Here is a 13,234-nt window from a genome sequence, read left to right as displayed (position 1 = left end):
GCAGACGATGCCGCAATCCTCTCCCAGACTAGAATGGGCCTACAAAAGGCAGTCTCAGAGTTTACGGTTTTCATGAAGATCAAGGGTCTCAAAGTGAATATAGGTAAATCTTACTCCATGCTAAGCAATAAAGGTCACAAAAAAATCCCCTGCCCTATCTACATCGAGGGCCAAAAATTGGAAACAGTGGAGGTATTCACTTACTTGGGTATCTGCCTTCATAGAAAGCTATCCTGGAAGGCGGCTATACACAAGAGGAAACTTACTTTCGTGAGTGCAATTGGCGGGCTCCGTGATTTCGCAAGTAAAATAGGGGGAAGACCGGTGAAACAATTATTAATGGTATATAAAGCAAAATGTGTTAGCACTGCTACATATGGGGCAGGCCTCTGGGGAATTGACAAAAACCTCTCACCAATACAAATTGTGGAAAATAATTTCATTAGGTATCTCCTGGCCTCCTCAAAGGCAACTTCGGTGTATCAGATGCACATCGAATTGGATCTACCGTATATATCAGATGTTATAAAATCTGAACCTCCCCTTCTTTGGCACAAAATATGGACCACGCCCGAGACTGATTTTAATAGAGAGGTGATACAAGACATTTTAAAATTGGAAGGGGCTAAACATTCTCTACCAAAATGGTTGGCCTACGTGAAAAAGTTTTTTCTGGCAATTGGGCGCCAAGAATGGTTTACAGATCCTTCTTCATTAGAAAATATCTCACGGAAAGGCCTAAGAAAGATGCTAATGGCCCACCTGGAAACAGCCAGATGGAACAAATGGAAGCACTGTGACACTATTCTGGCATATCAAAGGGTGACACCACACAAAGGCCTTCAGCTTTATCTTTCAACAGACTATTCGTGTTATTCAAGGATGCTGCTCACCAGATTTAGACTGGGTTCTTTTTTCCGCTATGTAACATTCCCATTATGTAATGACTGGTCTCGGACTGTTTGTTCTTGCCCCTGCGACAACATATCTCAACAAACTAATATCCATACCATTCTTTTCTGTAAATACTATGGGTTATTGAGAAAAGCTCTTTTATTACCTCTGCTCAAAAGATGGAATCTCAGGTCGTGCAAACTTGCCTTTGAGCGTTTACAAGAACTCGAAGACAGGGAGGTGATAACAAAAATGGAGCAGTTTTTAAAATTATTGATAAAATTCAGGAATACTTTAGACTGATATCGGAGAACACAACCAGTTTTTGTTTTTAACTGTTGTCTTTTATTCATTTTTAATAATGTTTTACTAATCTGTATAACAATGTATGCTTATATGATATTTGTTTAAATATCGAATAAAGCTTATTTTGAACCTTTGAACCTTTGGGTAGTGGATTGGATATGCTGAATTAGCAGAAAAGTAAAGTAATAAATATACAGATCCAAAAGTAATAAAGATATAGGTCCATAAGTACATGGAAGACCCATAGATGCATAAAGGAAGGTAGTATATGTAGATCAAAGATGCATTAAATAAACTCTGGCTTTCAAGTGTTGTACTTTAAATTAAATTTATTTATATATATATTTTTGTAGATCAAAAGTGAAGTAATTGTAGATAGTTATGATAAAAAGATTTACTTATTCATGCAGTCACTGATATAAATGTTAAAAACATAGAATAATGCAACTATCAGTAATATGTACATTTGTTAAGCATAACTAATGAATATCTATAGAATAATTCATTTTTTTAAACGTAAGTATTCTACACGGTAATACAAAGCAATAGGTACATATCTAAGGTGCAAATAAATGTTTATATACAGAGAGATATGCTGTATATTTCTATCTGTTTGCGAATAGTTGTCGTGCTTACTTTTGGAATTACCGCAGTTTCGACATAATGCATTTTTAGTTCTTGAAATTTTCATTACATCTTATGTTATTCATCTGTGGGTATTTTTTATTTTAGCATGGAGTTTGTTCTACTTACTACTTGCATAGGTAAGCATTCACTTCAACTAAGCTAACAAACCACAAATAAAGAGTTATCTAGAAATACAATGGTCCATAAGGAAGCTTCATGAAACACTTGTGGGGAAGCTGTTGAGTTGAATCCAAGTGGCAAATACTGTCCATAACCATGGAAAAGGAGGATGCAAACTTTGCAAATTACATGTTATTGCATTAAACCAAACCATACCAGGATTGCTCACCCAAGACATCAAAGCATTCTAAACAGCACAGAAACTCTTACCAACAGACACCTCAAGTGCCTCCCACTCATATGCTACGCTTCTGCGATTTCATGTTCTGCTGAAGAGATAATACATTTAACGTTGCTATGTCCTGCAGAAACTGCAATAGATTTTGTGATGTAATATCCTGGGACAAATGGGATAGGCTAAGTAACATCATATCCTGCTACTGATGTCCTATCTTGCTGCAGCTGTGATAGGATCAGCAGTATCATAGCCTACTGCAGCCAAGGTCAGCAGTGTCCTATTCCACTGTATATGTGACAAGTACAGCAGTGTCGTACTATCGTAGCAGTGTCGCCAAAGTGATGGAGCTGTACGTGCAAAATATACCTCAAGAAGTTTTTTCTTGCTAGATAGGAACCGATAACTACACCCTCAGAGTGTGTTTAAGAGACTGCTTAATCTGCTTTATAGTTTAAACTGTGTTTGGAAAGTGCATGTAACACTCATTTTTTGCTAGAAAAAGTGATTTAAGTGTGCGAAAAGCAGTATTTTCAGTGGTTTTAGATTTTGATTTGGGACTTGCTTGCTGGCTAAAACAGGACATGAAAAGTGTGGATTCAGCCTGTCTGTGTTAAAGGAGATTCTGACTTCAGGGGCAGCTGTCCCTGCCCCCTCTCCATCAGCCTGTGCTTACCTGATTTGCCATTCTAGCTCCTAGACAACCCTGAGCCCACCTCCTCCCACACCTTCAACCCCTTAAGGGCTATGTAGGGAACCCCAAGACCGCCACTTCATCTTGTAGCCCAGTCTCTCTGTGCTTTAAACATCCCAGTGAACAAGCAACAGCAAAGGTGGCAAGAATATAGACTTTTACTGTGTATTCTTGATACTTTAAAACTGCTGTGTTTTTTCTATCCACGATGGCTTAAATTGAAATTTTGGTTTCTGTGCAATCTGTACTTTTAGGCCTTTTCAATCCAACTAATAATGTTCATTGCTCAAATTAATTTCATATTCCTTTAATTATTCCCCACCAATCTAGTTTCGGTTCCGGAGTACTGCGCTACCTGCCGAAAAGCGGTTCGACACCCCATCAGGGGAGAAAGTGCTATATAAATGCAAACACTTCCCTCTATCACTATCCTTTTTCAATCCAATTAAACTCACCCACCGCTCAAACTAATTTCATATCTCCCTATACGAATTCACTACTAAATCTCTCTGGGTTCCAGAATAGTGTGCTACTCATTAAACAAGCATTTGCAATGCAATAGGTCTCGTATTAGGAAAGTTAGAGCTATTGGTATTGTAAATGACACATTTTTTATTTAGGTTTTGTTTTTGAAAATAGCGAAATTAATAGCTTTGTCATTTACAATGCCAATAGTTATAACTCTCGCAAATGTGACACCTATAGCATTTGTAATGCAATATGTGTTGTATTTACGTGACTTACATGTATTGATATTACAAATAACAATGTTTTTTAATTTTTTTTAATAATTAATACTTAAATAAAAGTTATTGTAATTTATAATGGCAATAGCTTAAACTTTTGTAAATAACATTTGTGAAGATTATGTTCAGTGTATTTTATTGTGACGAAAATCCAAGAACATATGTCAAATATTAACATCTTTTTGTTACATTTGTAATAAAGCTTGAAACATTGAGATAACATATTTGAACCAGTTGTTATTGAATGGTTGCACAGATTGATGCTGTGGTGGAGCTCAGTGATGTTGTGGTGCCACTGAGTGATGCTGTGGTGGTGCTGAGTGATGCTGTATGCTATTCTATGTTTTGTTTTGCTATCCTATGTTCTGTTTTGTTATGCTATCCTATGTTCTGTTTTGTTATGCTATGCTATGCTGTTTTGTTATGCTATGCTATGTTTTGCTATGCTATGCTATGTTTTGCTATGCTATGCTATGTTATGCTATGCTATGTTTTGCTCTGCTTTGTTATGCTATGCTATGTTTTGTTGTGTTGGTATGCTAAGTTGTGTTTTGCTATGTTTTGTTATGTTTTGTTCAGCCATGCTATGTTTTGTTTTGTTAAGCTATGCTGTTTTGTTGTGTTTTGTTATGCTATGTTTTGTTATGTTATGCTATGTTTTATGTTATGCTATGTTTTGTTATGCTATGTTTTGTTATGTTATGCTATGTTTTATGTTATGCTATGTTTTGTTATGCTATGCTATGTTTTGTTTTGCTGTCCTATGCTTTGTTTTGTTATGCTATGCTATGTTTTGTTATGCTATGCTATGTTTTGTTGTGTTTTGCTAGGCTATGCTTTGTTATGTTATGCTATGTTTTGTTATGCTATGCTATGTTTTGCTCTGCTATGCTTTGTTATGCTATTTTTTTATGCTATGCTATGCTTTGTTGTGTTTTATTATGCTATGTTTTGTTATGCTATGCTATGTTTTGCTGTGTTTGGTATGCTATGCTGTGTTTTGCTATGCTATATGTTTTGTTATGTTTTGTTAAGCCATGCTATGTTTTGTTGTGTTTTGTTATGCTATGTGTTGTTGTATTTTGTTATGCTATGTTTTGTTATGTTATGTTTTGTTATACTATGTTTTGTTATGCTATGCTTTGCTGTGTTTTGTTATGCTTTGTTGTGTTTTGTTATGCTATGTTTTCCTATCCTATGCTTTGTTTAGTTATGCTATGCTATGTTTTGTTATGCTATGCTGGTGAGGGTGAGTGAGGGTGAGTGAGTGAGTGAGGGTGGGTGAGTGAGTGAGGGTGAGTGAGGGTGGGTGAGTGAGGGTGGGTGGGTGAGTGAGTGAGTGAGTGAGGGTGAGTGAGTGAGTGAGTGAGTGAGGGTGGGTGGGTGAGTGAGTGAGTGAGTGAGTGAGTGAGGGTGGGTGAGTGAGTGAGGGTGGGTGAGTGAGTGAGGGTGGGTGAGTGAGTGAGTGAGTGAGGGTGGGTGAGTGAGTGAGGGTGGGTGAGTGAGTGAGGGTGGGTGAGTGAGTGAGTGAGGGTGGGTGAGTGAGTGAGTGAGGGTGGGTGAGTGAGTGAGTGAGTGAGGGTGGGTGAGTGAGTGAGGGTGGGTGAGTGAGTGAGGGTGGGTGAGTGAGTGAGTGAGGGTGGGTGAGGCGAGTGAGGGTGAGCGAGGGTGGTGAGGTTGTGTATCCTATGCTTTTTTTGTTATGCCATGCTATGTTTTGTTATGCTATGCTGATGAGGGTGTATGAGGGTGAGTGAGTGAGGGTGGGTGAGAGGGTTGGGAGGGTGAGGGGGTGTGACAGTGACCTAAAAACGAAGGAGGAGGATTTACAGATTGCATGTTCCTTAATAACACCTAATAAAAACAAGTTTTTAAACCAGAAAAATATATGCAAACCCCAGCAAAATGAAATGAACAGGTAGATGTGAATAAAGATGAGAATAAATGTGCAATGCACACGAATATTAAGAAAGCCGAGCTAATTGGACGAAATTTAAATACATTAGTGCTACGAAAAAAATAAATAAAGCTGTGTGCTTCGGCGAGATGGAGAAAGTTTGTATGAAGCACTCTTTACATTGTGAAAATCGCAATAAACATCGTTGCCACGTGGGATGATAAAGCCGTGTGCATCGGCGAAATAATACAAAACGACAAGGAACAGTGTAAACAAGCATTAGCAAACTAACCAATCAAGCGGAAAACGAAAGCCGTGGAAAACTAGATGTGCGGGCCGGCAGCAGTGAATAATTAGGGGAGAGAGAGGGGAGGTGCTGGGGAACAGATGGCCGTGAAGCAGGGGGCACCCTTTGAAGTCACGGCCTGCGGCCGTGAATAAGTGACGGCGGGGGGCGGGGCAGCGGAAGCCTTTGATGAGGCAAATGCTGCTGGCAGGGAAGCCTGTGGGGAAATGCAAGCTCGTGCACGAAGGAGCTTGTGGTCACGTGATTTCACGTGAACTTTTGAAAATCCGGATCGGAAAAAGTGGATGGACGGCATTAGGTCTCTCTACGAAACCTAAAAAGCACTTTGACACCTCATAAGGGGTAGTAAGCACTATATAAGAATGCAATTACAAACAGCATATGCTCTGTGCAAATAAAGTCCATATCACACTACAAACGATTTCATTAATGCTGACCAGAAGATTAGTCATCTCTCTAATAATTCACATTATTTCCTCTGTTTCACAGACTTAAGCACACATACCTAAACAACAAAATGCTTTAAGGTTGAGCTAGCAACCCAGAATAAATATTTAGAATAAGCATGTATTCTGCCTTTAACACACACCACAAGATATTTCCTTCCAAAGGTCCGATGACAAAGAATAAAAAAAAACTTTAAACATACGGTTGACACTGGTCATACATACAGGAAATGGTTGTACCTTTGGCAAGAGAACATATCAATAAAACTAATGAAATCTGATGGTTTTGGTTTAAGGAGATCAGTCATGGAAGGAGCATCAGATGATGGTAATTTTAAAATGTCGTGGAAGTAAAATGTATAATGTGGGGAGAGGAAAAGAATCATGCACGCTGTGTTTTTGAAGTAGAATGAAGGAATGGAAGAGAGAGGAAATGCTCTAAATGTCACCAGAATAGAAAAACATTAATGAGAAATATCCACACAACCATCCAAAACATTCAAAAGTAGAAATATTGTAGACAACCTTGGCAAATATTGCATTTTTGCAGCATATCTTGCATGGTTCGAAATTAAGATTTGGTACTTAAAGGATATTTGCATTGATATCAAACGTGATGAATCCCAAGTCACTTTGTTCTCGTGGTCCAGTAAAATCTTCAACATTTTTCCTGAAAAAGATACGTGAAATTTTAAAATCTGCAAGTGTGCTTTCCTATAATACCCACTAAGACAGTTGCACATAAGGATTAAAAGGTGATCAGATACAATCTGTCCTCATTCAATGGAAATGGCACAGCGCATTAACTTTGCAAAGTCAAAACCACACATTATAAGGCTGTCTCACCAAAAGGTCTTCCTAAAATATCGATATCCTTCGTCCTTCATCAAATGACAACGCGAGTTATAAAAATAAATATATCAGACATCACTATCTTCCACTGGGCCCAACAGATAAATATTTTTTTAATTACATTCAGTCCACCAACGAAAGCCAACATTATAGATTGGATCAAACTGTAAAATAAACTATCTGCACATCTATTCCAGCACTACAAGGAATTTCAAGTGACTGGCTCGCAAAACTACGACTAAAGATTAGTACTAGGAACCAGACACCATCATCTTCAAACACCAACTTGGTAGACCCCACTGCAAGGAAAACTGGGACAAGAGATATTAGATGAGTAAACTCCACAACGGCAGCAAAAGGGACTCATAAAAGTTTACATAGAATGGACTGCACTTGCAGGGTTTTCTCTAGCCCATGTAACACTTCACCATAAGGATATTCAAAAGCAAAAATTGTACATTGGCTCTTCATATAATGAATGCAACACACTGCAACTATGATAGTTCTGTAATGAGCGGACTTATTCCTTTACCAAAATCCATTGCTACGCTGAAAGACTGGGAAAGCTAGCAGAGACATTGGGAAAGCTGGAGGGTCACTGATCTGTCTAACTCCAGCAAAGGACATTTAGCAATTCGAGACATCCCGGGCTTGGGAAGTCAAAATGTCTCTCAATCCGATGAGCAGCAGGATTGCTGAAATTTCCAAATACAGATAGTTAAATGTAGGCCTGTAACTGCTTCAAAAATCATCCTTCTCTCATGTTGTGTTTTCATCATGCTGTTTTTGCTCCACAATAAAACAAGCAATTGTTTTAAATGTTAACTGCACGGTTACCAATGATGCCACAAATCGGTTATTGACCCATACAAGGTATTGCCAGTTCAGCTAGCCCAGTAGGACTACACTATCCATATTCAACAACATACATATTCAGCGATCTGTTAAAACTGGAAATTCGAGTGATACTTTAATAACTCATAAGCAAAAACAGAGAGAGCCCTTTCAATCACTGTGAGCTAGAGTTTAATGTAAACTTTCTGATCACTGAATCACTTCAATTAAACATGGCACTTTAGTTGAATCGGTACATACATTTGTATTTAAAGATTTTATGGGGTATTAAATAATGTTGTATAAAAAGTTGCCTTTATTACGCAGTACATGCCTGCCTTCAGTGACCTTATTGTAAGTGTTTGCCAAAACAATGTCTGGAAAATAAAATTGTTGCTTTAATTTAGTACATTCAGAGCAGTTACGGCAGCCATTTAGTCAAGGTAGACATACATTTCAGAAATGGATATAAAGTCTAAAACACACGGACCAATACAAATCTGTGAAATGCAGTCAGATTAAATGAAAACAAGAATAAACACGCATTGTAGGAAGCGGCACCTTATATATCAAAACAAGATATACTGTGCAAAGAGTCCAGGGGTTCCCTTACGAGTGGATAGGGTTTGCTCTAGCAATCCCAATGTGCTCTTTTAGGGGGTAGTGTGGTCAAGCAGCCTTAGGCTTATCAGAGTGAAGCGTTAGACATCTGCACATACACACACTAGTCAATAAATGATGCACATGACTCAATAAGGAGATCCACACCAATTTATAAAAATAACACGTATCTTTAAATATGTTTAGGGACCAGAATGCATACAATCAGGTAAGTATGTTTTTTAAGAGAAATACTTTTGCAATTAAAGTCGGTACTTAGTTTTTCAGAGGCTCCAATGTTATCCTATGAAAGGAAAAACAAATATGGGATAAGAGTTCTTTGCAACATCTTACGAGACCAATCTCCGGGACTTGGAGGTGCTTGGGGAAAGGTCGAAGGCAGCACCAGCATTTCACATCCAGCAGCTGGTTGCAGTTGTGACAGTGTCAGGTGCCCAATACAAGTCAATGGGGGTTGGTCTTAGCCAACAGATGCTGCAGTATTGGACTGGAAGGCCAGTTAGGCTAAACCAACACGACGGTTCAAGTCTTGGTATGCTGGGGGACAACAATGGCCTTTCTTCTCCACGGGCCGGGACGTCGGGTGAAGAGGGTCTCTGAGGTGTTGGTTTTTCTCATACAGAAGCACTTGCTGTTGAGGGGGGCCAGCATGCTGAGGCGGCTTTGGAGAGTTCACGAGGGTTGAAGCCACGGTGGACTCTGTCTCTGGAGGCTGAGGACCACTGTGAAACTGTTGACCCACTTCGACTCGGGGACTCTGGAGCAGTGGTGGTTTGCGGTGTCGAGATTGAGCAGTTCTGCAGTCTCACAGCTCGGTCTTTGGTACCTGCAAAATGCAGGGAAATAGCTCTTCTGTTCTACAGGGGTTCCCAAGTCTTTGGAGAACTGCTGGCAGTCCTACCAGGCTTTTGGAGGATCATCAGCTTGCAGGGCGAGATGACTATGGCACAACTGTCGAGAATAGGCGAACAGGCATGGGCTGGTGCCAAGTCAGTTGCTTCTTCTGCAATTCTTGCTTTCACTGCTCTTCGGCCTATCTTCTTTTAGTCAGCAAGATCTGATTCTCTGGTGCCGGGGAATCCTGTAAATACTGCATTTTTAGGGAGTTAGGAGAATGTAGGATAGTAGCCAATGGGCTATACACCATTGGGATCACTATGACCACTTCCTGGCGGAGGTCATCATAACCCTGTCCCAGAATTCCTGATTTTGCGATCACCAAGATGGCTACCTTTAAATAGTAACATCCACTACATGTAGCCCACCTTAGGGGTGGCACTAGCCTGAGGGTGGACATACCTGTTCAACTAGCTAATTTCCCCACCGGTCATGGTGCCAAGTGGTTCTGGACAAAAGTGGTCAGCTATTTCTCCAGGGAGAGAAACCAGATTTGCATACCAAAGGCGGTAGGTCCTTTCCTTTGAAGCTTCCTTGCTTTAGAATACTAATCTGCAGGTCATCCTTTTGGAGGAAGTGTACCATACCCCCTTCCTGGACAGGCTTGATTAATGCCCCCCAGAGAGCAAAGGCCCTCACCCAGGGGGGTGGGGGTGGGGGGCTGGGTTATCAGAAAGTAATCTCTGGTGGCAAGCTGGGTAGAACCAGTCAGACAGAAGATACCCTTTGTGCTCATGTATTACTAAACACGAAACTGGCATAAGTGCAGGTTTATTAATACGAGATGTTGGATACCAGAAATCCCTATTTTCAGTGAAGCCATTGTGTAGCTGGGAAACTCGTTTTCTCTAGTGTCCAGTACATTCTTTCAAAATGGCTTCCCTGATCACAGGTACCGGCAGCAATGATACTGACAAGTACAGGTGCATATCTGCTCACACAGTTATCCCCTCACATGTAGTATTGTTCACCCTGCCTTAGGGTGGTAAGGCCTGTAGTATGGGTGACTTACTTACACTACATGCAGTGTAGGCGGGAAGACCACACAGGCTGTGTGCCATGTTGTGTTTTCACTTTTATCTGCACCAAGACACGGAGCCTGCAGTGGCAGTTTGCATGAGCCTGGTCTGGGGGCCCTTACATGGCACAATTTGTGCTGATGCCCTTATGGACCCTCTTTAGTACCTGAGGCACCATTTACTAGGGACTTTCAGAAGGTATTAAATGTATTGCCAATTGGGGGAAATAACTGTACAGTTTTGGGAAAGAGCTCTAGCACTGGGGGCCTGGTTAGCAGGAACCCGGTGCACTTTCAGTAGAAATCACAATCCAACCAGGCAAAAAGTGGGTGTGAGCATGTCGAAAAAGGAACTTTCCTACACGCATTGACAACACAAATCACATTTGCTTAAGTATAGTGAAAATGTTTTACCACGCTTCACTAAGACATACAATATAGGCAATGCAAGCTTTTCCAGTACAAAAACGTGCACCTTATATAGTGGCAATGGCATCCATTTCCACGCTCACAAACCAAATCTAGCAGGGTATAAGAGCAGGTCAAGCTTCCCTCACATAAACACAACAGGCAGACCACAGAGCGTGCAACAGTTCCAAATTCCCTCCTAAACTCAAAGAGAGAGATGGGAATATGGGGCCACGTGGGCTGGGTGCATGGATTTTTTTATATTAATAGGCAGAGATGTATAGATGATAAGTTAACTACCTACCTTTGCTTACCAACTAGGAGAAACTCATGCTTCAAAGCTTAGGTTAAATTATGGTAGAATGGAGGAAGAGGTGACGGAAGTTAATGTTTTGGCTGAATTATCTAGAACAACTTGAGTTCGTGATTCAGGCATCAAATCAGGACCCACACTGGCAATGCACAATTCAATGTAACTGCACAAAAAAGACGAACATGCAAGAGGGTGTATTGTGAGCCATCATGAAGACACGATAGCAAAAGTATAATTAAAAGGCAAGGAGTGAGTCTGAAGGGATTCCCTGCACACAGCAATTAGTTTGAGAAAACACGACACGTATGGACTGCTTTTGGAAAGACCAGGGTATTAACAAGCGGCTAGCCAAAAAAGGTATCCTGATGGTCTTATTATAGTATTCACCCAGGTTCAAGTGTTTATTTATTAGGTGTGTTAATACGATAACAGTTTTGTTTGTAAGACACTGGGCTCACTATACATCAGGAGTACAGCTGAAAGCCAGAAAATGTAGTCTGCGGATGGTTCAGATTCTGACTGGTGTGCGCAGCAAAGTGAAATGAACAAAATATGTGATCAATTTGATGTGGTATAACAGTTCACTATGATATAGTTTATTGTATTTACGACTGCGCGTCTTCGAAATGTTGTATGATGACGATTGGCCATCAATGACCTATATGAATTAGAAATGCATTTCATTCCATATGTTAAAGATGGGAACTGAAGAGATGAATGGTCGCGACTCGCATAAAATAAAAAAAGATTACCCTACTAAGTCCTGCAAAAAGGTCAGCGAGTACAGACAAAAGGCTACTCAAACAAAATCAAACGAAATGCACGATTTGGTAATAAATGTTTTTTAAATCCCATGTTAGATACAGGTTGGATAGATCACGCTCGAATAGCACAGCGATAGGGCCTAAACAAACGGAGTGTGGCGGAGGGAGGAGCTGGGTGTCGTGCCTCTAGCCGATTGGCTGTATTGCAGGAAATCAATTTCCCGAAAGAGGACAAGCATTTTCGAAACAAAGCACAGTGATGTAAAAGACCGCAAGTACGAGGTCGAAAGTAAAGACAGGCGGCCAAATACAGGGTAGAGATCGCCTCTTTTAGCTGTCAATGCTTTCGGTTTATACCGATGAGCTTGTTTAAGAAGTTTAATGTGACTGTCACGAATGTAAGCAAGGGGAGAGTGGTGATGCTTGTGCATGAGATGATTAGGGCTTAAAAGCTAGCTACCCTTTACTCCAGGAAGCTCCAAGGCAATGATACTCACAGCATGACCCGGGACACGTGGATGTCCACCGGTACGATCCTCTCCTTAAAAGCAGTAGTGATGAAGCAGCCAAAGGTGAGGGCGGCCATGACGCTCAGGGAGAAAGCGAAGAGAGAGTTGGCTCGGGACAGGGCAGTATTCATGGTGGCAGTGAGAAAAGAGGCTCAGACCGCAATCCAAATGCTTAAAACGCTGCGCTAGTCGTCAGCGCCCCCGATCCACTGCACGCATGCGCGCCACAAACATCAACTTGTCTTTAGAAACTTAGAAACACTAGACCGTGCAAGTCGTAGAAATGACCCATCTGATTGGCGATCATTTTAGGTGGTAGGCCAATTGATCAACTTCCGGGGCAAGGCGTTACATGCACCTCTCAGAGGCTGACTGTCGCCCTAGTGTTTCCGCGTACAACTCGATCTGCGTTTGCGCCGTGCTACCGTGACGATCATGTATTATGTTTCGGGGTGTTCAAAGTACTATCGCTGTAAGCTGAAGATGTATAAGTCGGTGACGGGCCGAAAGGATAAACAAACATTCACTGATTCTGTGGATGATATTTCTTTTGTTTCAGATGTCCACCTCCCCGAGTGTCAAACGACTGGCCAAACTCTGTCTGTGCGCAAAATAGTGGCACATTTCTCTCCCAATGTCCTTCAGCAACCGGACCGGGAGCGGTGTGTTCCTTAACGTACTGACGGTGATTTTTAGGATTATCTGTGTTCTCTCATGTTTCATAAATGTTGACCAGGGTTTGATTG

The 13,234-nt window shown here is 40.9% G+C and overlaps 1 protein-coding gene across 1 annotated transcript in view; it reads right to left on the bottom strand.

Annotated features, from left to right (window-relative positions):
• The window catches only part of SPCS3 (signal peptidase complex subunit 3), an 88,729-nt gene extending 76,003 nt beyond the window's left edge, over positions 1–12,726 (bottom strand). The window contains exons 1-2 of the mRNA XM_078677088.1: positions 12,477–12,726; positions 6,869–6,942 (exon numbers count right to left, since the gene is read on the bottom strand). Of these exons, the coding sequence (XP_078533214.1) occupies positions 6,869–6,942; positions 12,477–12,619 (217 nt within the window). The 5' untranslated portion in view covers positions 12,620–12,726. The remainder of the gene's footprint in view (positions 1–6,868; positions 6,943–12,476) is intronic.
• Positions 12,727–13,234: the final 508 nt, after the last annotated feature.

This window comes from Lissotriton helveticus, chromosome 2_1 (genome assembly GCF_964261635.1).
Source record: "Lissotriton helveticus chromosome 2_1, aLisHel1.1, whole genome shotgun sequence".
In the NCBI taxonomy this organism is placed as follows: Eukaryota; Metazoa; Chordata; class Amphibia; order Caudata; family Salamandridae; genus Lissotriton; species Lissotriton helveticus.
The sequence above is the reverse complement of the archived record's forward strand: the minus strand, read 5'-3'. Positions and strand labels throughout refer to the sequence as shown.